Source organism: Choloepus didactylus, chromosome X (assembly GCF_015220235.1).
Source record: "Choloepus didactylus isolate mChoDid1 chromosome X, mChoDid1.pri, whole genome shotgun sequence".
NCBI lineage: Eukaryota > Metazoa > Chordata > Mammalia > Pilosa > Megalonychidae > Choloepus > Choloepus didactylus.
The window spans coordinates 52,277,905-52,304,261 of NC_051334.1; the positions used below are offsets into that span (position 1 = coordinate 52,277,905).

Consider the following 26,357-nt stretch of genomic DNA (forward strand, 5'->3'; position numbering starts at 1 on the left):
AATGTGCCCCACCCAGCTGTGGGTGATGATTTTGATGAGATGTTCCCATGGAGGCGTGGCACCACCCATTCGGGGTGGGCCTTGATCAGTGGAGCCATATAAATGAGCTGACTCAGAGAGAGGGAACTCAGTGTGTGCAGCTGTGAGTGATGTTTTGAAGAGGAGCAAGCTTGCTGGAGAGGAACGTCCTGGGAGAAAGCCATTTTGAGGCCAGAGCTTTGGAGCGGACACCGGCTGCCTTCCTAGCTAGCAGAGGTTTTCTGGACGCCATTGGCCGTCCTCCGGTGAAGGTACCCGATTGCTGGTGTGTTACCTTGGACGTTTTGTGGCCTTAAGACTGTAACTGTGTAGTGAAATAAACCCCCGTTTTATAAAAGCCTATCCATCTCTGGTGTTTTGCATTCTGCAGCATTAGCAAACTAAGGCCTATAATCCATTTTGCATTAATTTTTGTGTGTGGTATAAGGAAAGGGACCAACTTCATTCCTTTGCATGTGGATATCATGTTGCCCCAGCATGATTTGTTAAAAAGACTATTCTTTCCACATTTTATTGTCTTGGCACTCTTGCCAAAAATCAACTGGCCATAAATGTGTGGGCTTATTTCTGGACTCTCAATTCCATTGCATTTATCTATATATTTATTCTCTTGCCTGAACCACACTGTCTTGAAGACCATGCTTTTGTAGTAACTTTTGAAATGTGAAATTGTGAGTCCTCCAACTTTGTTCTTTTTCAAGATTGTTTTGGCCATTCTGGTTCCCTTGCATGTGCACATGAATTTTAGGATCAGCTTGGTAATTTCCACAAAAAGCCAGCTGTTTTCTTTTTCTTTAAACTTTTTATTTTGAAATATTTTCAAACTTATGGGACAGCTGTAAAAATAACACAAAACCCATATAGAAAATTCCATCTCTGTATCTCTCCCCCAGATACTTGCCACAATTGCTCTTTCTTTCCTCCCTTCTTTCTTTCCTTCCTTCCTTTTCTTCTCTTCCTTCCTTCCTTCTTTCTCTTTCTTTCTTTCTTTCTTTTTCTTTTCTTTTCTTTCTTTCTGTCTTTCTCTCCTGTATCTATCTATCTATCTATCTATCTATCTATCATCATCATCTATTGATCTATCTCTGTTTATCTATCACCCATCCTTCCATTCATCCATCCATTCATCTACCTGTCTGGCTATATTTTTATCTATTTTCTGAAAATTTGAGAGTATACATCATGCTTCTTGAAACATAATATTTCCATGTACATTTCCTAAGAACAAGGATATTCACTTATGACACCACCTTAACTACCCATCTGGGATTTTGACAGGGATTGCATTGAATCTATAGATCAATTTGGGGAGTTTTGTCTTCTTAACATTATTGTCTTCTGATTCAATAACATTCCATTTATTTAGATCTTCTTTAATATCTTTTAGCAAAGTTTTGTATTTTTCAGTGTACAAGTCTTGCATTTCTTTTCTTAAATTTAATCATAAAATTATATTATATTTTAATTTTCTATGTTATTGTAAGTGGAATTTTTTTTTCTTATCATTTTCAGATTTTTCATTGTTAGTGCATAGACATACAATTGATTTTTGTATCTCAACCTCATATCCTGCAACTTTTCTGAACTCATTTTGGCAGGTATGTGTGAGCAATATGAGAAGAGCCACACTATATCCAGGATAAGGAAAGAATTAACTGAGTAAATCAGGACTTGATCTTTAATGTGCACATGAATCTCCTGGGCATCTAGTTAAAATGCAGACTCTGGTTCACAGGGTTTTGGGTGGGGTCTGGGATTCTGCATTTCTAACAACTTATTATTTTTAAGCCACAACAACTGTGTAAGATATTGCTGCCCCCATTTTACAGACAAGAAATAAATTCAGAGGTGGAGTAAGTTACCCAAGTTCATAGAATAGTGGCAGAACAAAGATTTGAACATAGATTATCCTAATCTCAAAACTGGGTTTTTCTATTCTACCACACTGAATTTCTGGAGTAGGAGGAGGACAACCAGGATATGAATGGTGGATGAATCAGAGGGAAAAAGTAAGCATATCAATGTTTCAGGGGGAGCTGCTTGGAGTAAATTTGGGTCTAATTTTGAGGTTGTCTTGGAGAACTGATCAGTCAAGACATTGCTTTCCAAGGAGCTGGGAATGAGGGTGTGAGACTAGAATATCATGCAGAAGCAAGATGATAAAAGTAGACAGAACTCAAGATTGGTGAAGGTCTAGAAGGTGACTCACTTCCAGTAAGACTATATTCCAGAACGGGACTGTGTATACTGCTGAGATCTATACCTGAGGTTACACCTATGATTGAATCTTCCTGCATTATAGATGCTGGGTTGGGGTAGTTGAGCTGTTGTCATTGGTTAACCATAGAAGAAGAAATATATCGGTGAACTAAAGAGGAAGGCTGTGATCCTGGGGTCTTTTTTAGTAGAAAAACACCACACTTCATTTCCTGTGGTAACAACACATGTTCGAAGCAATCCATGGCATAAACTCTTTCCCCCCATATAGGGTGCTCTTGGAACAGATGCCTAAAATATGTTCCCTAAAAAGGCTCTGGCAGTCTCTGCTACTTAACTGGGGATAATGAATGGTATAGCATCAAAGCCGTCTTTGTGGGGCTGTGGTAAGTGTTTAGGAAAGTTTGTGGGTAAGGCTTTGGTTTTAAGGCTACATTTAATGGACTAGGGATCGATGATCAAATTCTCTTCCAGTACTTTTCAGCAGAATATTAAGAGATTTCCATCATCTCAGTCCAAACACGTGAGATAATGTTTTTGTCCTTAGCACTTCTTATTGAAGTATGACCATGGATGTCAATCCAGTAGGCATATCAGTGTCAGCTGAGAAGGGAGTGATGGGGGACATAAATGCAGAAACAATAAGATTCAGAAAAATAATAGCTTTACATGGGATAGAGGACCACCAACATTTGTACAATAAACACTGGTTCTTTTTCTGGAGGAACTGTCCCCTGCCCCACCCCCCTCTAAAGATCTACTAATCTTCAAACAATACATTATGCTGTTACAGAGATATTATTGGCATAGACAACTCCTTTTGCAAAGGCAATGAGACTCATCATGATCCAGATGGGTAGAAGTGGCCAGAAATGTGCCCAGCTTCATCCATCTGGGGCCTGCTACTGCAGAGAGGCAGGGTTTAAGGATGTGTATCTGGTGATCCCGGGGAAGCTTTTTGGCACCTGAAGTTAAGTGGAAAACAGAACCTGAACCTGGTCTTGAAAGAGGCTTTTTTTCTTTTCTTCACTTCTCATTTCCTTTGCTTCTAAAATCTTCCTATCTCAGGTTTTATTTTCAGTGTTTCTGTCTTTCTCTCTTGGACTCCCCTTGGGCATTTACTCCTAAGTCTGCATCTAGTGACTCAAGAAGAGTCAATTATCTAAAGAAACCTGTGTGTGGGGATGTGGGGTTTGTGATAGGGATTCTTGCACTGACTCTTCTCCATCTAGCAACCAACTTGCTCATCCACTACCCGATGAAGCCTGTATGAGTATTTTAAGGGAGAGGGTAGATGTCAAGACTCCTAACTGTCTTTGGAGAAATTCCTTTTACCTGCTTTCCAACTTGTTTCCTCTTGGCAGGCTTTGGAGGAGAGCTGAGCCCAGGAAATGAGAATAGGGGAAAGATACTACATCTCAAACAATACTGGCAGTTTTTCAGCACTATCATTCACAATAGAACTGCCAGGTCAGGAGTGTGGTGGGTCAGTGTCTGTTCACCTTTGTCTGCTGAGCTTTACTGCTCAATACAGATTTTGGGTTATTTTTAAGTGCTTTGAAAACTGTCCCTCTATATGAAAATGAGCATCCTTGTGTTCTGATTCCAACTCAAGAAGCTAATTTGGGGTGGGGTGAGGAACAAAAATAAAGGAGTCAATAGTGTTTTTGTGTCATAAACTTAAGGTACAACCAATCTAACACTGACTAGAAAAACCCAGACCATGACCCTGGTGATCAGGTAAGTGATGACATTTCCCTGTGCCCATATATTCAAAAAGCTGTTTTAGCCAAAAACATCTTAGAATGATGGAACACATCAGCCTCATCTTCCTAATACAGGACATCTCAACTTGTTTTTTCTTTGTCCTAGATCTTGTTTGAAAAAACAAAATGGCAAAAACAGCCTCTATTCAAAGTACTCTTCCTACCTTCTTCAGTCTTTGCTTGGGTAATCCTAGCCCTTTGCATGCCATCAGTCCTCCTGAATAAAGCAGAATCTTCCATTGGAGGGGAGAAGGGTGGTTGACATTCTAACAGTGGTTCTAACAGTGGCTCTAACAGTGTCAGCAGTAACCCCTACACAGGACACCCTCCTGGCCAAGATTCTACCATTGTTTTCAAATACAATGAAGAGGAAAAGGAAGCTAGTAACCGGTATTTGTAGCAGCAGCAAAGTTCCTTGGCAAATTCTTTGGTTGAATGAGGTACTTCTGCTGCTACAGTTAACCTTCAGGGGTCCTGAGGAACCCAGCAGTCACTAGAAAAGATTCCAGGGCTGGCTTGGGCTGAGATGACAGTACCAAGAGTTGGCTCTAGTTAGCAAAGAACAGGGACTTGAGCTAGACGACAGGGCAGAGTTTGACCATCTACCCACAATTCATTTCCTGCTATTGCCCACCTGAGGGCTTTTCCAGGGTAGGAGCTGGCTACCAGAGTCAGGACCCTGGCAACAGCAGCAACATTGGTTGTTTGCCTGCTGTATTTATTCCTGGAATGGATCATTATTTGTTCTGGGGGTCTGGCCCTGGTTGGACTTCTCAGCTACTATGAGGGTTGGTTATCTAAACCAGGTCACCAGGCTGAGGAAAGCAATTTTTGGGTAGAAGAGCTCCTCCTGAGATCACCTCTACTTATTCCTCATTCTGGAGACAGTAGAGAAATGGGTGAATCTTTGTCCGTTTCAGGAGATTGCTTTGGTTTCAAGAAAAAAAAGTAGGAAAATATTGAACCCTGCTGGGTAATGCTAAGCTCATGGTTAGGCAGACATCAAGGGAAGCACAGGGCCAGGCCACAGGAGGGAAGCTCTGAGTTCACGGTGAGGCTCCTTTCTTAGACATTTGTCAGCTATGGTGAGAAGAATTCGGGGCCTTGGCACCTGCTTACCAAGCCAAAGTGGATTCAAGCTGATCTGCAGAAAATGCTTTCCTTCCGGCTACCTTTTTTCTTTTCAACTTCCCTATTCTCACTTAAAGAAGAAAAAATCAAAACATAAAAATAAATAAAATCAAAAGGCCATTTAAAATATAATAAAATGAAAAAAGCACCCCCCTCCCCCAATAATGAAACATGTATCCAGAAGTCAGTTTTGATAGAGCTATTAATGACCCACCATGTGAAGTCCTGGGGTGGGCACCTGTAACCTCCAGCAATTAAATGGCAGGATGGAAACAGTAGGTGGTAAGCCAAAAGTCTTAGGACAAGAGGAAGGTCTGAAAGCAGGTTCCTCCCCCTCAATCAGCTGCTGGGGAAGGTTGAGGCAGAGCCAATTTTCTTTAGCCTGGCTCCTTCCAGCAGGGCATCTGGAAATTCTCAGCCTTTTATAGCATTCTTAGTGTAATTCCTGGTTCTTTGCTTCCCACTGCAAAGCTTGGGTGAGGCCCTGAAACTGGTGGTAGGTGAATGCCCTCAACACAGTTGGATCCCTGTGGGAAATGGCTGGACATGAGCCTTGTTGCAGAGTGGAGCTGCACAGGAAGCTCCTCTCTGAGTCTTGAAAGGCTGATTACCATGTGGGTGGGTGGTGAGAAGGTGACATCTTTGGTATTCTAGTAAAAAGAATAAAGGTACTTTGTTGGCACGTGCTTTCCTGTGCAAATTAGGAAGAAAAGTGTGGATCACAACTTGTTGCTGCTCCCTTGGGGAAAAGCTTGGTTCTCCTAGCTGGTTGGGGGCACTGTTAGGTAAGGAGCAGTGAAAATACCAGAGTAGACAGTATGGAACAAACTGCTAACTAACTGCTATCTAACTGCTAACAAACTGCTAACAAAGATTGAAAGGACTCTCCACTGTGTGCTGTAACCGACTGCTGGTGAAATTAGAAATTGCTGGGCCCCAGGAGTAGGCTCTCCCTGAGACATTTGAGCTGCTCTTCCCCCAACTTGATCTTCTCCTCCAGCTCTCGCTGCTCAATGATGAGAGCAGATTTCATCTTCACAAAGTGCTGGTAATCTTGGAGCTGGTCCTGAGGCAGGTAGCGGGAGACCATGCCGAACACCAACTTTTCTCGGCCGTCTACGTGCTCCTTCAGCTCCTTTGCATCTGCCAATTGCCCCGTCAGCTGCTGCTTCTTCTCTATCAGCACCAACTGGAGAAGCAGAGGACCAATTAAGGGCCATTCCAATACCAATGATCTGTCTAACCCAGTGCTCCACCAGGAATGCTGCCACTAAGCAACCATCCACTCTGCTAATTGAACAGCCCTAGTTTTCTTGCCCTTAGGTCCACCTGCACACAAAAGCCTTTCTTTTCTTTAGCAGGAGAAGGATAAACACTACAGCAATTCTGAACATGGAAACATACAATCACTTCTTCCCATCTCTAAGGCTGCCTTTGAGTGGTTAAGAGGCCTCCTACCCCTTTCTTGAGAGCAGTGGTTATCAAAATCTTTAATCCATGGACCACCGCTGAGGTTGGGTGGAAGAAGGCTGAGTCCACCCAGTTTGCCACAACAACTCCTCCTCTGACAAAGCCAGCTTATGCATTGTTTCCACTAGGTGAACAACCTTCACCGTGGCAACGCTTTCTAAATAATGTATGTCTCTGTGGGAGTGCACAAGCATGAGTTATGTATCCATGTGAATATGCACATGAACATTTCGGCCTTTTATTTTCAATTCAAATTTGTACCTAAAACCTCTTGTAAAAGGAAATGTGGGGCATAATTGCTGCTGCTGCTGCTGCTATTGCTATTACTACTACTACTACTGGCAACAAATGTTGATTCAGTGTTTACCCTCTTCCAGGCCCTGTTCTAAGTAAATAACAAAGATTATATAATTTAATTCTCACAATAACCTCATGAGGTGGGTACTATGTTCACCTCATTTTAAAGATGAAAAGATTGAGACAAGTTAAGTAAGCTACCTACAGTCAACAGATAATAAGTGACGGAGCCAGAATTCCAAGATAATTAAAAGCCAGTGCCCACAGTCTTTTCACACTATGTTCTGATGCCTCCCATATTAGACAGACTTGACAAAGAAGCTCTGCAAAGAACCTCATGGCATTTCTCTCCATCCATACCCAGAGACCCCAACTCTACCTTCTCTTGGTTAGCCTCTGAATCAATGCTGTTGAGAGCATTCTCTACCCGGGCCAGTCGTCCAGAGAGTGACAGCAGCAGGTTGACCACTTTGTCCAGGTCCCCGATAAACAAGCGGTATTTTTCAAACTCGTTGGATTTGCAGATGGCTTTCAGGTTGGCCTCCACTTCCTCCCCAAGGGCAGAATTGGCATTGATGTCCTCCAGCAGCCCTCGCTGGGCCTCCCGCAAGACAGAAAGTTTTCTGCCAATGCTTTCAATAAGCTGTATCTAGGGGAGTTGAATAGGAGAAGACCAAAGATGAGAATGGGGACAAACAGAAACTGATTTGTACTCATAACCTCTGTTTTAGGACACAAGTAACCTCTGTTTTGGGACCCAAGTGGACTGTACCCTAGTCACTGGAAACAAGGGAAATGTGAGCAAGTATGAAGAAACTCCAGTTTTCTGGGCAGGCATCTTTTCTCCAAATCTCTGGCAAAACATTACCATTTCTTTAACTCTGGTAGGAATCTCTGTCACCATCAAACTCCTTGGCAGGAGATAAGCAGTACCAATGGGCTAAGTCTCATTAGTCAAGTGCATTTTTAAGAATACTTGCTGAAACTATTTAACAAATACTAACTGAGAGGGACTGGGATGCTTGTAAGAGCCCAAGTTGGAAAAGTATTGCTGTCAAGCATTTGCCTATAACTTCATTCTTTCTCCTCCAATCCATTTAAGTACCTTTTATGTTCATGGTCCTGGGCTAGGTCCCTACCCCACAGTTTGGCTTCTGAGGCCGTTTGAATAAGAGCTCTGGAGTGACAATGACTGGGTTTGACTTACATCTCTGACACTTCCTAGCTGTGTGATCTTGGTGACTTTATTATGTCGAGCTTCACTTTCTTTATAGAATGGAGGTAATTACAGTACCTACTGCGCTGGATTGTAATAAGGATTCAAGAGATAATGCATATAAAGGGCTTGGCACAGAGTTAGGGCTCAATAAAAGCTGGATATTATTTTTGTCTGGTCCCACCCTACCATTCTAATCTCATTCCTCAGAGCTTTTTGAGATTTGTTCCTCACTCTTCTTTGCATTTGCAACACTTATTCTTGTGTTCCTGATTTGCTTATGCAATTCCTCTTGCCCTTTACCTTTTTCTTCCCTTTGGTTATCCCTATTCTTTCTTCAGGGTCCAGCTTGGTCCCACTCTCTCTGTAGGAAGCCCTCCACGGTAACTCTTCTCTCAACCATCTCTTTCTTCCCTGAACTCCTAACAAAGCCTTTTAGAGTCAGAACCCTATATTGTAATTTAATGTTGCTCCTTTTTCATGCATGTGAGTCTGATCACCCCACTTACAATTGATTATAAATTTCTCAAGGTAAGTACTTCCTGTGTCTTCTGATCTGTCTCCCCTTCAAATATAACCAGTTCTGGGACTGCACTCACAGGAAGGCAGGTAGAACAGAGTTTTGGTGTCAGAGACAATGGGATTCCAATTCTACCTGCTCCAAACGGTGATCTTGAGCAAGATACCTATTCTCAATGAGACTTGTTTTCTCATCTGTAAAGTGGAGAGGCAGAGTCCCTTCACTCCCAAGGTTGTTGTGGAAGTTAAATAGGATCATAGAAGTAAAACACTTATTACTGTGCCTGGCACATTAAGTGCTCATACATGTTTACAGCTGGTATTATTATCATTATTATTTTGATTATTATTATCATTATTTCTATTATCTTTATTATTATCATTGTCATCATCATCATCATTACCAGGCACTCTGAACTAAGTGATACATGTTTAGCTGCAAGCTTCTGACAAGAAGGGAACAATCCAAGGTTGTCAGCTAGTATTACACTGTGGTTAAGTGCATGTACTCTGGTGCCAGACAACCTGAGTTTAAACTCTAGCTCTGCCATGAAGTAGTGGTGTGGCTTTGTGCAAATTTTTCAACCACTCTGTACCTCAATTACCCCATCTAAAAAATTAGGATAGCCATAGTACCTACCTCATGGAGTTGTTATGAAAATTAAATGAGTTAATACATATTTTATGCTGAAAACAGTATCTTGGACATAGAAAGTATGCTTCAATGTTTGTTTTATTATTATTCCTGCCCAGGAACTCTGGGACCATAAGCTTCTGGTTTACTAGAGTGTGTTTTTCTCTAGTGGTTTATTTAGAGATGTCCAAGTTGATCAAGATCAAGGGAGTCTGCTCTGGTTCCAAGGCCTCTTGTCACATTTCAGAACTGTTAAAAAATCAGGAGGTCATCATAATCTTAGTCTGAAGTGTGATATGTTTGCATTTGAGGGGAAATTCCAAAATCTACTGAGGGTTGGGGATCAGTGATATGAATGAGGCAGCACAATTAGATGCCAAGAGGTTCCCAGTTATAGTCCCACCTTTTGCTCTTCCCAACAAAATTCAATGCTAGGGACAAGGGATAGCTATGGGCTAAATGACCAACTTGAAAAATTACCCACACACCCTGGAACCCAGGATCTGTAGGGCTGGAAGGATGAAAGTGAGAGAGAGCCCTTTGTGTCTTGGCACCTGAGCTCTGAAACCTGGACCTCAACCCTGGGGAAAGAGTAGACGAGAGATCCTTGGCGTCACTGCAGACCCATCCATAGCTGAGTTGCTTTCCTGGGACATTTCAAATTGGTGACCCTTCTCACCTTTTTTCCTCAGATACAAAAACTGTACTAGTCCACACACAATCACTTCAAATCACTATTTGCTGTTCTGTGCTTTGCCATTTTTGATCATCTCTCTCTTCTCCTGGTCAGGCTTTTATTAGGTTTGCTTCCTGCCAAAGCCATGTCCTGAGTAAGCCAGGAACAGTCCTGTCATAATAAGGGAACACGGGATCCAAGGAAGCAGGTATTTGGAGCAATAAAATTTTGACACTACCATGTTTCCAATTCCTTCCCTGACATTTTGCTTCAGACGGGAGAGTGGGTGGAGGACTCTTGCAAATTGCCCTGATCTTTCTACAGTTCATGTCCTGAAAGAGAAATACAGGCAAAGTACAGTTTACACTGAGTTCAGATGTCCACAGAGTGGTAAATTTGGCTTTTGAGGTTGCCATGGCAACTTATTTGCTTATGAAATCAGATGGGTAAGTGCAAGGAGGGCAAAATGATTCCAGGAATTTGATTAGAAAATCAGGCTAGTGATACTTAAAGGGAGAAAGGGGAGGCTTCAGAGGAACAGCAACATCATCTCCATTTACCTACTGTGGTATTTTCAAGAGATTATCCAACAGCCTTGAAAATAAATACTAAAGTTTTCCAGACTATAATTTCTCCACTTTTTCTTAGTCTGTTCTCTCTTTGAAAAAGTTACATAAAGAATAAAATCAATGACACTGTGATTGGTTAGAGCTGACTGGCAGAAACTATGATGTTCCCTGGGCAGCAAGTTACTTACAAGGCTGCTTACTTTACAGGGATGGTATGATGGGGTAAAAGGTCAGAGAGTCTTGAGTTCAAGTCTTGGACCTACCACTTACTCTGTAACCCTGGGTAAATTAGTCCCCTCAACTGGTAAAATATGGGTTAGCAATCTTTACATTGCAGAGTTTGTTTAAGGATTAGAGACACTGTGATGATGGTTATGATTACTACTACTATTACTATTATTGACTGAATCAAAGAGAGACTAAAATTGGTTCTGTGAGAAACCCAGAGAGCCCTTTCTATTTTCATATTGAAAATACAGGAATGCACCAAGGTGTTCTGGAGAGTGTAGAGGACAAGTCACCCTCCAGACAAACTCAAGCTAAATATTGAACAATATCTAGGGCATATCAAAACACGTCACCTTTTTTTGAGCCAGTTCGTGGTCAACTTCCTCCTCTCCCACACCAATCTCTGCAATCTCGGGTTGGTCTTTCAATTTGTTCAGCAGCTCTGCCTTGGCCACAGAAATATTGTAATAAGCTGAATAAGAGGTAGGGATCCCTGGGGCAACCTGAGGAGGCGAGAAGTGCTGAAATTCTTGTCTGTGGAAACAAAGATTGACTATTTGAACAACTCTGTTTCTGCTTCTTAATTTCCCCATCTGTAAAATAGAACCCCTCACCAGGGATTTATAAAATAAGGAAATAATGGACTCAAAGGCGCTATTCAAATGTAAATAGGCCACATAAAGGCTATCTTAGAAGCCAAGTAAAGGTAAACTTTAAGAAATTAGAAAGCTATTTCAATGTCTCTGACTTCAGCAGTTAAAGGGACTTCTATAAGGATAAATTGGTTTTGTCATTAACACTGAACAAGAATCCAGGAAAACTGGCTGACCCCTAAAATTGTGGGCTTCTGATCATCAATGATTCCCCCTGGTTCACGGATATAGTATATGGATACCAAGGAAGGGGCTGGGTGGTAAGAAAGTAGTAGCTGAGAGCTTAGCTATTTGTCCTTCAAGCCTGTTGGCCTCTCTCCTATCCGTCACCAAACCCTACACCCCACCCTACCCCACGCTCTAGTCTGTTTGCTTACAAAGGCACCCTGTGGCTTTCCTGGGCATTCTCATCATTTCTTCTGTCTGGATGCCACTCCTGATTGAAATGGCCCCTCCAATGCAGGTCTCCTGCAGCAAAGAGGTCACCCATGACCTCAGCAGTGGTCACGATGTTGGAGGCTGGGTTTAGCACCCCTGCCAGGGACTTGTCATGACCCACTACAACTCTCATGAGCTCCTCTGAAACAGCCCGCTGTGGGGCAGACCGTAGGCCTGAGAAGGGATAGCGTCTCTCTGCTTCTGGCATATCCCCAATGGCCCCAGCCTCTTCCATGGTTGCAGAATGAAATGGGAAAAGAATGGAACCAGTGGCACCCAGGGGCTTGGCAATTGTAGCAGCAGACACTTTTGCCTTGGGTTCACCAATGCCTGCAGTGCTGTGGTGCTGCTGTTCGGAGCCCCAACCTATGAAAGAGAACTGCTCCTCAGGAAAATAACAGCTCTGGTTCCATGTTGGCTTGGGTTTTGACTCTTCTGCCATCAAGGGTTCTGGTCTGGTGTGAGGAAGGAAGTAAACAGAAATGCTTCAATGTCAGGTTTCAGTGATGGAGGAGCAAATAACTCTGCCCATAGTTAATGCAAGGGGCAGGTCCTTCCCCACTATATTCCTTGTTGCCTACCAGCTACCCTAACCTTCCACCTGCCTGTGTCACTGCCCCTTCACTAACCTCTAGCTGCTTGAAAGGGAAAATAGGAGAAACTCATTAGTCATTTTTGTAGCTATTTGCAGCTCTTAGATAAAGGTCAAAAATGATGGTTAAAAGGCTCCACAGCTATTTACTGATTCTTGGTATTTTGTCTCCCAATTCATCATAGAAAATAACTTGGGCATGCTAATATTCCTCATTCTAGGTTGATTCATTTTACATGTAGGTTTTCAAGCTTATAACACTGATGAAGGAACAATACCAGCTAACATTCATATAGTGTTTATTACATCCCTGAAGCTGATCTAAGATAGGTAGATAGATAGATAGATAGATAGATATACATTTAAATAGATATTGATATATAATTTAATACTCATGACAACCATTTTACAGATAAAGAAATCTGTAAAATGAGGCACAGAGAGGTAAAGTGACTTTCCCAAGGTCATCAGTCAGTAAATGGCAGATTCATGATTCGAACCTAGGCAATCTAACTCCAGAATCTGTGCTCTAAGCCACTATGTTATACAGCCAAAGGGACAAAAACATCATATGAAACTTTACATTTAAGAATTTTCTGGCTGGATTATATCTATGCCAGCAGAGAAGGGAGAACATTTTTGGAGGCAAGAAGAAGGTATGAATTTAGGGACTTGCTATCTACAAGAAAAACACTTTGGGCACATGTGAGAGTTCTGAGTCAGAAAGTTCTGTGAAGAAACAAAAGATGTGCTAATTAGAGACTTAGCTCACCAGCAGACATAGCCCTATATCATATTATAGTATTTCACATTAGGCACTATGTATTAGGGTTCCATTCCTTATTGCCTTGGTGGGTACAGGATATCTATGAGAATATAGTCCAAATTTGATAATGGACATCAAAGCAAAAATCAAGTTCATTCTACAGAGCACTGAGAAAGAATGCATAGAATCTATAAAGCAAGCTATACCTGTACTTGCATCAGAGTTATTAGACTTAACCAATATTTGACAACTTCACTAACCTGTTTCTAGTAAGACTGTATCCCAGCATTTTCTTATCTGAATACTACTTGGGTTACAGAGATACTGTGGTTTAACTTAGCTGAAATTAACATGTCTTTTTAGATTCAAAATACTACACATCTACTTGTCACTACTGTTCCTCACAAAATCTCAAAGCCACTCCCTTCTGATTAGGATCTTGTGCTTTCCAAGATCTTGAGGAATTTAGAGATCCTGGGACAATGTAGGGGTGCAGTGAGCCAGACTACCTGAGTTCACATCCTGGGTCTGCCACCTGTGTGACCTTGGCAATTTACTTTATTTTCTGGTACCTCACTTTTCTCATCTAAAAAAAAAATGGAGGAGACTAATGGTATCTATTTCATAGGTTTATTGTGAAGATTAAATCAATCAATACAGGGAAGTACTTAGGACAACGTCTGGCACATAGTAAGGAGGCAAAAAAATGTCAGCTATGTTGGGAATGCTGCCATTACTTAAATCTACATCACTCAAAGCAGCATCTATAATTGATTTTTGCAGTCACAAGCCAGGGTTGTGTGTAAACAAATATTTTCCCTCTTATCCCATATTCCTTTTGGTTTTTTAAATCTCTGGAGCAAGTTACAAGATCTCTGATAAAAACAATCCCCTTTTCTCTGGCCAAGGTGCCAAGGTGTATGGAGGTACATAAAGGACTATGAACCAGGAGGTTGAAACTGGTAAGGTTGGGGCCTGTAACTGCTGTGTCTGGTACACATTGCCCTAAAGGTGACATAAGGGCCTCATGAAGGCCTGGCCTGCTGGAAAGAGATATTTCTGAGAGAAGCTTACTAGGATGGCAAAATGAACATGGGTTTTGTAGTCAGACCTGGGTTTGAATCTTTGCTGTAAAATCTGGAGTTAGTTAGTCCCTTACTTTTCTAAGTTTCAGTTTCCTTGTCTATCAAATGAGGATTATAATAGTCCATAGGTCTGTTGGAAGGATTAAACAAAATAATGGATAGAAAGTGACTAGCACAGTTTCTGGCACATAGTAAGTGCTTAATAAAGGTTCATTCATTAGTTTATTCATTCTTTTCTTCCAAAATAATAATTAAGGGCCTATTATATACTAGGATCACCTTGCCTACTTCTTGCTGTGATATATAACAATCAGAGTTACTTTTCACAAAAAATGTTGTCTAATCACAACAAAAATACTCTACTGTTAAGATTCTCACAGTGCCTGGGAGCCATGCCCTGTTGGTACTGTGCTTGTCATAACTTGGACTAGAAAACTCAACAGGCTCCACATATGCAAATAATGGATTGGCCTGAGATGGGTTGCTGTCAATAAAAGACATTATAACAAGCTACTTCTAATAACAAGTCTCAGTCAGGTTCCTTCTAAAAAGGAAATTAAAGAAGCAGTTAGGTAGATGCCTGTATAATCCCCACTGTGCACCCCTAGCAGACAGTGGGCTGAGCCTTAGGCAGGAGGGCAGGCAGAGATGAAAGCCAAAGTACTAACTAAAGATGGGCCTGGGGCTTTTGCTTTGGAGCAAAAAAGACAACCATCCACTATGGGGCAAGCAGATGAACACTGGAACAGTGAAGTGAACAGACACTGGCAGTCCTGTGTCCAGACCCTACTCCTGCTTTGGTCTCCCTGCCCAGGCAGGTACCTTCATCAGCTGAGGCAAATGCAAGAGGCAGGAGCAAGAAGGGTGAGGGTGATGGAGAAAGTGGAAGAGACAAAGAATGTCCTTAGCTACTGTAAGGAATTATCTGGATATAAAGCACCCAACCCCAGGAATGCTTTTGATGCTGGGGGTTAAGGGTTGAGTTTAGAAGCCCAGTATGGGCTGCACTTATCCTAGTGCAGAGGCAGGTCAGATCAGGAGCTGTCCTCTCATTCTAGAGAACAAGCAGAAGAAAAGGCAGAAAAGGGCCTGAGCCAGGATTCCAGGAAAAGCCAAGTAAAGGCAACAAAAGGTTCAATACCTTCTGGGTCAGGGGCCAGAAACTGGTACATACCTTAAAGACAAACTGAGAAATAATAAATATAAAATTTAAATAGTGATATTTAGGAATAAGAACATTAATAAGTACCATTTACTAAGCATCTACTGTGCATTAAGCATGGACCTATGTCCCTTACATAAATTATCTTAATATTCACAACAATCATGTGGAGTAGGTATAATCATGCTCATTTTCTTGGTGAGAAAACTGAGGCTGGGAGCAGTTCAATTGACCAGCCCAAGGTCACACAGCTGGTAAATGGTAGAAGTGGAATGGAAACTCATGCTACCTGCCTCTTCAGGATCCCAATGTCTTTCATAAGCACTTACTTGGGGGAGTCAGTGGCCTCAGTGTCCAGGGCCAGCTGCTCTGATGTCCTCCAAAGCCCATTGATGCCATAATAGCAAGGGAGCTGAGCCTGCTCAGGTTGCGATCCCAACTGGCTGCCTTTTGGAGGCAGGTTGGGCAGGAAATCACTGGAATGGAGATTAAAGGACTGTTGCTCTGATGAAAGGCTTCGTGAGGCCTGCCTTGAGGCCTCTGGGTGGCTGAAACCTAGGGGTTGTGGCTGCTCCAGGACCTCCTCAGGATTGAGGGCACAGGAACCAGTGGTTTCTGAACTGAAATATTGGGGTGGCAGCTCCTCCTCATCTTCCTCCTCATCATTCTCCTCATCTTCCACCTCCTGCTCCTCCTCCTGCTGCCGCTGTTGTTGTTGCTGCTGCTGCTGTCGCTGTTGCTGGGCTGCACGGAAGAGCCTGTACTTCTCCCAGTTGGGAGGTGGAGGGCGAGGAGGAGGAAAGGCCTTCTTCCTGGCTCCAAGAGGGACCGTCTGGGTGTCATCATCTTTGGCAAAGAGTTCCCTTCTATGCTGCCCCCAGGCCCGGGAACTCTGGGGCTCCAAGCTGATATGGCTCTCTGAGAAAGCACGGTTACGCAGTGGCTGGGGCATGGGGGCAATGGGGCTCCCCTCCTCATAAACTGAAGTTTCCTCTGTTTTTTTTGAGGAGTGCTTGAAGTCTCCAAAGAGGTCAAGAGAAGAGATTGCTCGGTAGTTTGACAAGTCCAGTGCTGGGTTCTCAAGGCAAGGATGGAAAGGAGTTGCCCATGAAAAGCTACCCTTGGAATGAGCCATTTCCCTGCAAAACAGCAAATGAGGGTTAAGTAAAACAGGCAAGTTGTAGATTGGCTCATATTTGGGGCTACAACTTATGTAAAATTTAAAACTGCCAGAAAACAATGTAATATATGTAGTAAATGTATGATAGCTAGCACTTACTGAGCATGAACTAAATGCCAGTGCTTTACATTTATTAACTCAGACTGCATGTGCTGTGTTCTGGGGCTTACAAGTCTAGTTACCTTGCCTTATGTGTCATTTTTGTTTCTTTTGTTTTTAATTATGAAAAATTTCAAATATTTAGAAATGTACAGATTTCACTATAATAGTCATGTTCGTACCTACCACTCAGAATTTTAATACTTTGTCATCTGTGCTTCATGAATTTTTTTTAAGAAGTAAGAAATAATAGGCTTTGTATTACTCCTCACTTTCATTGCTCTACTGCCTCTCCAGATGCAACCCGTATCATGAATTTGGTACGTATACATTCTGTCCATGTTCTTATACTTGTAACAAAAGACATCAAGCAGGCCATTCACAAATACCTGCTCTTTTGAATTTAAAATATCTTCTTTTAATGTAATTCCAATCAGAATTCTGAACAAGGATTTTTTAACTATAGAACTTTTTGAAAAATTAACTTTCAAAAAAGCAGGAAATAATACTGAAGACTATATTCTGCTACAGAAAAGAAATAAGGGGTAAGGGTTAAGCCCATTATAAAACAATGGTAATTAAAAGAATTTGTGACTGATTAATGGAACAGAATGGGAGGTCCAGAGACAGACCCAACTATCTATATAAATATCATATATAATTAACCTTCCAAAACAAGGAGATAAGGAAAGATTATTTAATACATCTTTTTGGGATAACTGCAGAGCAATGTTACTCAGAGCTAAACTATATATATAGCAAAATAAATTCTAGATTCAAGAATTAAGTGTGTGTGTAAATAATTTTAATGAATTATATATGTTAAATGTGTACATGTATGTACTATAAGAAAAAAACTAACAAAAATTTAAAAGACTATCACATTGTAGGTGAAATATGATTCTTATCTTCTAAGAAATAGAAGAAAATCTCCAAGGAAAAGAAGTCCAGGTTTATTTGAACTATAAAATGTCAAACTACTAAAGAGTGGCCAAAGTCAAAGGACATTACTTTAGTCTCAGTGTATAAAGAGTTAAACCCTCTAAGCCAGAAGCTCTGGTTTCCTGCAGTAGCTTGTGAGCAATCAGCTTCATGCTAAGTACTGCCCAGTGACAGGAAATTCCAGGGGTTCAATTAAATCATCAGACAGAATACCCATTCAATAGTCATGATGAAGGCTGAGAATATTTCTTTAAAATAGTAATAAACACAATGTTAGCCAAGCCCAGATAGAATGGACAGCAAAAATTCCTTGGTCCTCCTCTTATCCAGCCACAACTCTGGCTAGCTCATCATTCACATGAATCAGAAAGGGACATCCACATTCACATTCTCACTTGGCCTTATCCCACTTATAGCTCCTCAATATTTTATCAGTCCCTGTTGTGAAAACTGTTCCACATGGCATTTCCCCTCAGGAAAACAAAACAAAGCAAAAAGGTTTTGAGGGGAAAGTAAAGGGATAAAAAACAAAAACCAGGCAGAGAGGCCTTTCTGACCACCCTATCTAAAATAGAGACTCCTTATCCTTAAGTATCCTTATTCTACTTTGTTCTTCCTTAGAGCCTTAATCCCCACTTGATATTATATCACATACTTATTTTTACTTGTTTATTTTATGCTCCACTCTCTAACTAAAATGTAAGCTCCATGAAGGCAGTGATCTTGTTTGTCTCCTTCATCTGGCACTTAGTGCCTGGAATACAGGAGGTAGTCAATAAATATTTGCTTAATAAACGAATTGATGTCAAACATGAAAAAATAAGGGTCATGATATTCATATCAGAAAAAGTCAAAATAAAGGCAAAAAGTGATAAGCAAGACAAAGGTCACTATAATGCTAAAGTGATATCATTCTAGAACACATGACAAAGTTCTAGCTACCCTGAATCTTTAAGCACAAAATAGCATAGCATCAAAATTCATGAAGCAAAATCCATATGAAATGCAAAGGTAGAAAGAAGCACAAATGAAATATGCAGCTTTTTCAGTTGATGGCAGATCATGACAGTCAAAAACTCGATAAGGGAATCTCAATTTCTTCATACATGTAAAACTATACTTTGTTTACAAGGACCCATTGAAGATTTTAAAAAATGACTATATATTAAGCCAAAAAAATAGAAGCAATACAGATCACATTCTCTAATCACAATACAATTACACTAGATATTAATAACAAAAATGAATAAAAATAAAAAAATAATAATAAAAAGTTCTAGCACTTGGAAAATAAACAGGAAAAAAGCTCTTTAGTCAAAGAAGAAATCTAACCTGAAACTGTGGAATTCCTAGAAAATAACAGTGAAAAAACATCAAAAGCTAGAGGGTAAGGTTGATAAAAACAGTGGCCAAAGGAAAATTCATAGTCTCAAAAACTTGCATTAATCCACAAGAAATGAATTAAAATAAATGTATTAAGCATTCAACACAAGAAGTTAAGAAAAGAGCCATAAAATAAACCTAAGGAAAGCAGAATGGCAATAAAATAATGGCAGAAATTAATACATTATAAAACAAAAATAGCATCAATAATTAAAGCCAAAAAGCCAGTTCTTGATAAGAAAAAACATAAAACAAAAAATAAACCACTTAATTTAAACAAGAAAAAAAAGCCAATTGTATAAGATTAGAAATGGATAAATAACACAGTTACAGAGTAAGTGAAAAGAGTAAGAGTATACTTTGCTCTAATTTATGAAAACAAATTTGAAAACCCAGAATTAATTTTTTGGGAAAACAAAAAATACCAAAATCAATTACAGAAAAATGAGAACATCTAAACCCTCTAGTTACCATAGAAAAAATACTGATAAATTTGGCAAGAAATTGCAAACTCACGTGATCTTATGTTAATTCTATCAACCTTCAAGGAACAGACAATCCCAGTGCTATTTACACATTCTAGACTCTGGAATCTCGAGAGTTACAGGGAGAAAAAAGTTTCCTGCATATTATTTTTTTTTTTTTTTTTTTTTTTTTATTTTTTATTTATTTATTTTTTTTTTAATCATCATTTTATTGAGATATATTCACATACCACGCAGTTATACAAAACAAATTGTACTTTCGATTGTTTACAGTACCATTACATAGTTGTACATTCATCACCTAAATCAATCCCTGACACCTTCATTAGCACACACACAAAATAACAAGAATAATAATTAGAGTGAAAAAGAGCAATTGAAGTAAAAAAGAACACTGGGTACCTTTGTCTGTTTGTTTCCTTCCCCTACTTTTCTACACATCCATCCATAAACTAGACAAAGTGGAGTTTGGTCCTTATGGCTTTCCCAATCCCATTGTCACCCCTCATAAGCTACATTTTTATACAACTGTCTTCGAGATTCATGGGTTCTGGGTTGTAGTTTAATAGTTTCAGGTATCCACCACCAGCTACCCCAATTCTTTAGAACCTAAAAAAGGTTGTCTAAAGTGTGCGTAAGAGTGCCCACCAGAGTGATCTCTCGGCTCGTTTTGGAATCTCTCTGCCACTGAAGCTTATTACATTTCCTTTCACATCCCCCTTTTGGTCAAGAAGATGTTCTCCATCCCACGATGCCGGGTCTACATTCCTCCCCGGGAGTCATATTCCACGTTGCCAGGGAGATTCACTCCCCTGGGTGACATGAACTGATTTTAATGGTCCTATTAATATATTTCAAATAACCAGACCAAGAGCCATAGATCCAATTATTTCTGTTCTGTCTATGGTTAAAAATAGTCCCCTTGTGGGCATCATTAGCAACCTAAAGAACTTTTTTCTTAATTAAAAGGGAATATTATGAATAATTTTACATCAACAAATTAGATAACTTCGATGAAGTATGCTCTAGAAAGATACAAACTATCAACATTGTCTTAAGAAGAAATGGAAAATCTGAATGGACCTATCACAAATAAAGAAATTGAATTAATAATTTAAAATATTCCCACAAAGGAAAACCCAGGCTCAGATAGCTTTACTGGTGAATTCTACCAAATAATTAAGGAAGACTCAAGTCTTTCAGAAAATATAAGAGATAATAACACTTCCCAAGACATTCTATAATGGCAGTATTATCTGATTGCATTTCCATGAAATTTCTAGGAAAAACAAATCTTTAGACACAGAAAGCAAATCACTGGTTGCTTAAGTCTGGGAATAGGAACTACGACCAACTGCCAACAGGGAATGAGGGAACTTTGGGGTGATGAAATGTTTTAAGACTGGGTTGTGGTTTTAAGACAGTTGTGCAACTGTATATAAATTTACTAAAAAGAGTTGAACTGTATGCTTCCCACGGGTAATTTTTTATTGTATGTAAATTCAATAGAACTGCTTGGGTTTAAAAAAAATCCCCTCCATCAAATACTGTATCATTTTCTCTGACTTAATCTACTCTGATTTAATTTTTTTTTTTTTTTTTAAATCATCATTTTATTGAGATATATTCACATACCACGCAGTCATACAAAACAAATTGTACTTTCGATTGTTTACAGTACCATTACATAGTTGTACATTCATCACCTAAATCAATCCCTGACACCTTCATTAGCACACACACAAAAATAACAAGAATAATAATTAGAGTGAAAAAGAGCAATTGAAGTAAAAAAGAACACTGGGTACCTTTGTCTGTTTGTTTCCTTCCCCTACTTTTCTACACATCCATCCATAAACTAGACAAAGTGGTGTTTGGTCCTTATGGCTTTCCCAATCCTATTGTCACCCCTCATAAGCTACATTTTTATACAACTGTCTTCGAGATTCATGGGTTCTGGGTTGTAGTTTGATAGTTTCAGGTATCCACCACCAGCTACCCCAATTCTTTAGAACCTAAAAAGGGTTGTCTAAAGTGTGCATAAGAGTGCCCACCAGAGTGACCTCTCGGCTCCTTTTGGAATCTCTCTGCCACTGAAGCTTATTTCATTTCCTTTCACATCCCCCTTTTGGTCAAGAAGATGTTCTCCGTCCCACGGTGCCAGGTCTACATTCCTCCCTGGGAGTCATATTCCACGTTGCCAGGGAGATTCACTTCCCTGGGTGTCTGATCCCACGTAGGGGGGAGGGCAGTGATTTCACCTTTCAAGTTGGCTTAGCCAGAGAGAGAGGGCCACATCTGAGCAACAAAGAGGCATTCAGGAGGAGACTCTTAGGCACAAATACAGGGAGGGCCTAGCCTCTCCTTTGCAGCAACCGTCTTCCCAAGGGTAAAACTTATGGTAGTGGGCTCAACCCATCAAACCACCAGTCCCCTATGTCTGTGGTCATGTTAGCAACCATGGTTGTGGGGTAGGCGAATACCCCTGCATTCTCCACAGGCTCCTCAAGGGGGCACTACATCATTTTTTTTTTTTTTTTTTTTTTCCCCTTGTTTGTCTTTTTTCTTTTTCTTTTTTTTTTTTTTTTAACTTTCCCTTCTTTTTTCAAATCACCTGTATGAAAAAAAAAGTTAAAAAGAAAACAAACATACAATAAAAGAGCATTTCAAAGAGACCATAGCAAGGGAGTAAGAAAAAGACAACTAACCTAAGATAACTGCTTAACTTCCAACATGTTCCTACTTTACCCCAAGAAAGTTACATAATATAGCAACATTTCAGTGAACTTGTTCCTACTACAACCATCAGAAATTAACAGACCATAGTCATTTCTGGGCATCCCCAGAACGTTAAATAGCTTATCTGTTCTTCCTGGATTATTGTTCCCCCTTCCTTAATTGCTCTCTACTGCTAGTTCCCCTACATTCTACATTATAAACCATTTGTTTTACATTTTTCAAAGTTCACATTAGTGGTAGCATATAATATTTCTCTTTTTGTGCCTGGCTTATTTCGCTCAGCATTATGTCTTCAAGGTTCATCCATGTTGTCATATGTTTCACCAGATCGTTCCTTCTTACTGCCGCGTAGTATTCCATCGTGTGTATATACCACATTTTATTTATCCACTCATCTGTTGAAGGACATTTGGGTTGTTTCCATCTCTTGGCAATTGTGAATAATGCTGCTATGAACATTGGCGTGCAGATATCTGTTCGTGTCACTGCTTTCCGATCTTCCGGGTATATACCGAGGAGTGCAATCGCTGGATCGAATGGTAGCTCTATATCTAGTTTTCTAAGGAACTGCCAGACTGACTTCCAGAGTGGCTGAACCATTATACAGTCCCACCAACAATGAATAAGAGTTCCAATTTCTCCACATCCCCTCCAGCATTTGTAGTTTCCTGTTTGTTTAATGGCAGCCATTCTAACCGGTGTTAGATGGTATCTCATTGTGGTCTTAATTTGCATCTCTCTAATAGCTAGTGAAGCTGAACATTTTTTCATGTGTTTCTTGGTCATTTGTATTTCCTCTTCAGAGAACTGTCTTTTCATATCTTTTGCCCATTTTATAATTGGGCTGTCTGTACTATTGTCATTGAGTTGTAGGATTTCTTTGTATATGCAAGATATCAGTCTTTTGTCAGATACATGGTTTCCAAAAATTTTTTCCCATTGAGTTGGCTGCCTCTTTACCTTTTTGAGAAATTCCTTTGAGGTGCAGAAACTTCTAAGCTTGAGGAGTTCCCATTTATCTATTTTCTCTTTTGTTGCTTGTGCTTTGGGTGTAAAGTCTAGGAAGTGGCCTCCTAATACAAGGTCTTGAAGATGTTTTCCTACATTATCTTCTAGGAGTTTTATGGTACTTTCTTTTATATTGAGATCTTTGGTCCATTTTGAGTTAATTTTTGTGTAGGGGGTGAGGTGGGGGTCCTCTTTCATTCTTTTGGATATGGATATCCAACTCTCCCAGCCCCATTTGTTGAAAAGACCATTATGGCTCAGTTCGGTGACTTTGGGGGCCTTATCAAAGATCAGTCGGCCATAGATCTGAGGGTCTATCTCTGAATTCTCAATTCGATTCCATTGATCTATATGTCTATCTTTGTGCCAGTACCATGCTGTCTTGGCAACTGTGGCTTTATAATAAGCTTCAAAGTCAGGGAGTGTAAGTCCTCCCACTTCGTTTTTCTTTTTTAGAGTGTCTTTAGCAATTCGAGGCATCTTCCCTTTCCAAATAAATTTGATAACTAGCTTTTCCAAGTCTGCAAAGTAGGTTGTTGGAATTTTGATTGGGATTGCATTGAATCTGTAGATGAGTTTGGGTAGAATTGACATCTTAATGACATTTAGCCTTCCTATCCATGAACATGGAATATTTTTCCATCTTTTAAGGTCCCCTTCTATTTCTTTTAGTAGAGTTATGTAGTTTTCTTTGTATAGGTCTTTTACATCTTTGGTTAAGTTGATTCCTAGGTACTTGATTTTTTTAGTTGCTATTGAAAATGGTATCTTTTTCTTGAGTGTCTCTTCAGTTTGTTCATTTCTAGCATATAGAAACATTACTGACTTATGTGCATTAATCTTGTATCCCGCTACTTTGCTAAATTTGTTTATTAGCTCTAGTAGGTGTATCGTTGATTTCTCAGGGTTTTCTAGATATAAGATCATATCATCTGCAAACAATGACAGTTTTACTTCTTCTTTTCCAATTTGGATGCCTTTTATTTCTTTGTCTTGCCGGATTGCCCTGGCTAGCACTTCCAGCACAATGTTGAATAACAGTGGTGACAGCGGGCATCCTTGTCTTGTTCCTGATCTTAGAGGGAAGGCTTTCAGTCTCTCACCATTGAGTACTATGCTGGCTGTGGGTTTTTCATATATGCTCTTTATCATGTTGAGGAAGTTTCCTTCAATTCCTACCTTTTGAAGTGTTTTTATCAAAAAGGGATGTTGGATTTTGTCAAATGCTTTTTCAGCATCTATTGAGATGATCAATTGATTTTTCCCTTTCGAGTTTTTAATGTGTTGTAATACATTGATTGTTTTTCTGATGTTGAACCATCCTTGCATGCCTGGAATGAACCCCACTTGGTCATGGTGTATGATTTTTTTAATGTGTCTTTGGATTCGATTTGCAAGTATTTTGTTGAGGATTTTTGCATCTATATTCATTAGGGAGATTGGCCGGTAGTTTTCCTTTTTTGTAGCATCTTTGCCTGGTTTTGGTATTAGATTGATGTTAGCTTCATAAAATGAGTTAGGTAGTGTTCCATTTTTTTCAATGTTTTGAAAGAGTTTGAGTAAGATTGGTGTCAGTTCTTTCTGGAAAGTTTGGTAGAATTCCCCTGTGAAGCCATCTGGCCCTGGGCATTTATTTGTGGGAAGATTTTTGATGACTGATTGGATCTCTTTGCTTGTGATGGGTTGGTTGAGGTCTTCTATTTCTTCTCTGGTCAGTCTAGGTTGTTCATATGTTTCCAGGAAATTGTCCATTTCTTCTACATTATCCAGTTTGTTGCCATACAGTTGTTCATAATATCCTCTTATAATTTTTTTAATTTCTTCAGGATCTGCAGTTATGTCACCTTTTTCATTCATTATTTTGTTTATATGGGTCTTCTCTCTTTTTGATTTTGTCAGTCTAGCTAGGGGCTTGTCAATCTTGTTGATCTTCTCAAAGAACCAACTTTTGGTGATATTTATCCTCTCTATTGTTTTTTTTGTTCTCTATGTCATTTATTTCTGCTTTAATCCTTGTTATTTCTTTTCTTGTACTTGGTTTAGGATTGGTTTGCTGTTCATTTTCTAGCTTCTTCAGTTGATCCATTAGTTCTTTGATTTTGGCTCTTTCTTCCTTTTTAATATATGCGTTTAGTGCTATAAATTTCCCCCTTAGCACTGCTTTTGCTGCATCCCATAGGTTTTGGTATGTTGTGTTCTCATTTTCATTCGTCTCTATATATTTAGCAATTTCTCTTGCTATTTCTTCTTTAACCCACTGATTGTTTAGGAGTGTGTTGTTTAACCTCCAGGTATTTGTGAATTTTCTAAGTCTCTGATGGTTATTGACTTCTAATTGTATTCCATTGTGGTCAGAGAATGTGCTTTGAATAATTTCAATCTTTTTAAATTTATTGAGGCTTGTTTTATGTCCCAGCATATGATCTATTCTGGAGAAAGTTCCGTGAGCACTAGAAAAGTATGTGTATCCTGGTGATTTGGGATGTAATGTCCTGTAGATGTCTGTTAAATCTAATTCATTTATCAGATTGTTTAGGTTTTCAATTTGCTTATTGGTCTTCTGTCTGGTTGATCTATCTATAGGAGAGAGTGATGTGTTGAAGTCTCCCACAATTATTGTGGAAACATCAATTGCTTCCTTTAGTTTTGCCAATGTTTCTCTCATGTATTTTGTGGCACCTTGATTGGGTGCATAGACATTTACGATTGTTATTTCTTCTTGCTGAATTGCCCCTTTTATTAGTATGTAGTGGCCTTCTTTGTCTCTCAAAACATCCCTGCATTTGAAGTCTATTTTATCTGAGATTAATATTGCTACACCTGCTTTCTTTTGGCTGTAGCTTGCATGAAATATTTTTTTCCATCCTTTCACTTTCAATTTCTTTGTGTCCCTGTGTCTAAGATGAGTCTCTTGTATGCAACATATTGATGGTTCATTTTTTTTGATCCATTCTGCGAATCTATATCTTTTAATTGGGGAGTTTAATCCATTTACATTCAACGTTAAAACCGTGAAGGCATTTCTTGAATCGGCCATCTTATCCTTTGGATTATGTTTGCCAT

At 39.8% G+C, this 26,357-nt stretch overlaps 1 protein-coding gene across 3 annotated transcripts in view; it reads right to left on the bottom strand.

Annotated features, from left to right (window-relative positions):
* Positions 1 to 1,107: 1,107 nt before the first annotated feature.
* Positions 1,108 to 26,357, bottom strand: part of SHROOM4 (shroom family member 4) — a 274,039-nt gene continuing 248,789 nt past the window's right edge. For 2 of the 3 annotated variants that reach the window (XM_037821190.1, XM_037821191.1), the window contains 5 exons: positions 15,788 to 16,597; positions 11,793 to 12,308; positions 11,116 to 11,296; positions 7,300 to 7,569; positions 1,108 to 6,342 (listed from right to left, as the gene is read on the bottom strand). In XM_037821190.1, coding sequence (XP_037677118.1) covers positions 6,073 to 6,342; positions 7,300 to 7,569; positions 11,116 to 11,296; positions 11,793 to 12,308; positions 15,788 to 16,597 — 2,047 coding nt within the window. In that variant the 3' untranslated portion in view covers positions 1,108 to 6,072. The remainder of the gene's footprint in view (positions 6,343 to 7,299; positions 7,570 to 11,115; positions 11,297 to 11,792; positions 12,309 to 15,787; positions 16,598 to 26,357) is intronic. The other variant, XM_037821192.1, reaches the window with a different exon arrangement.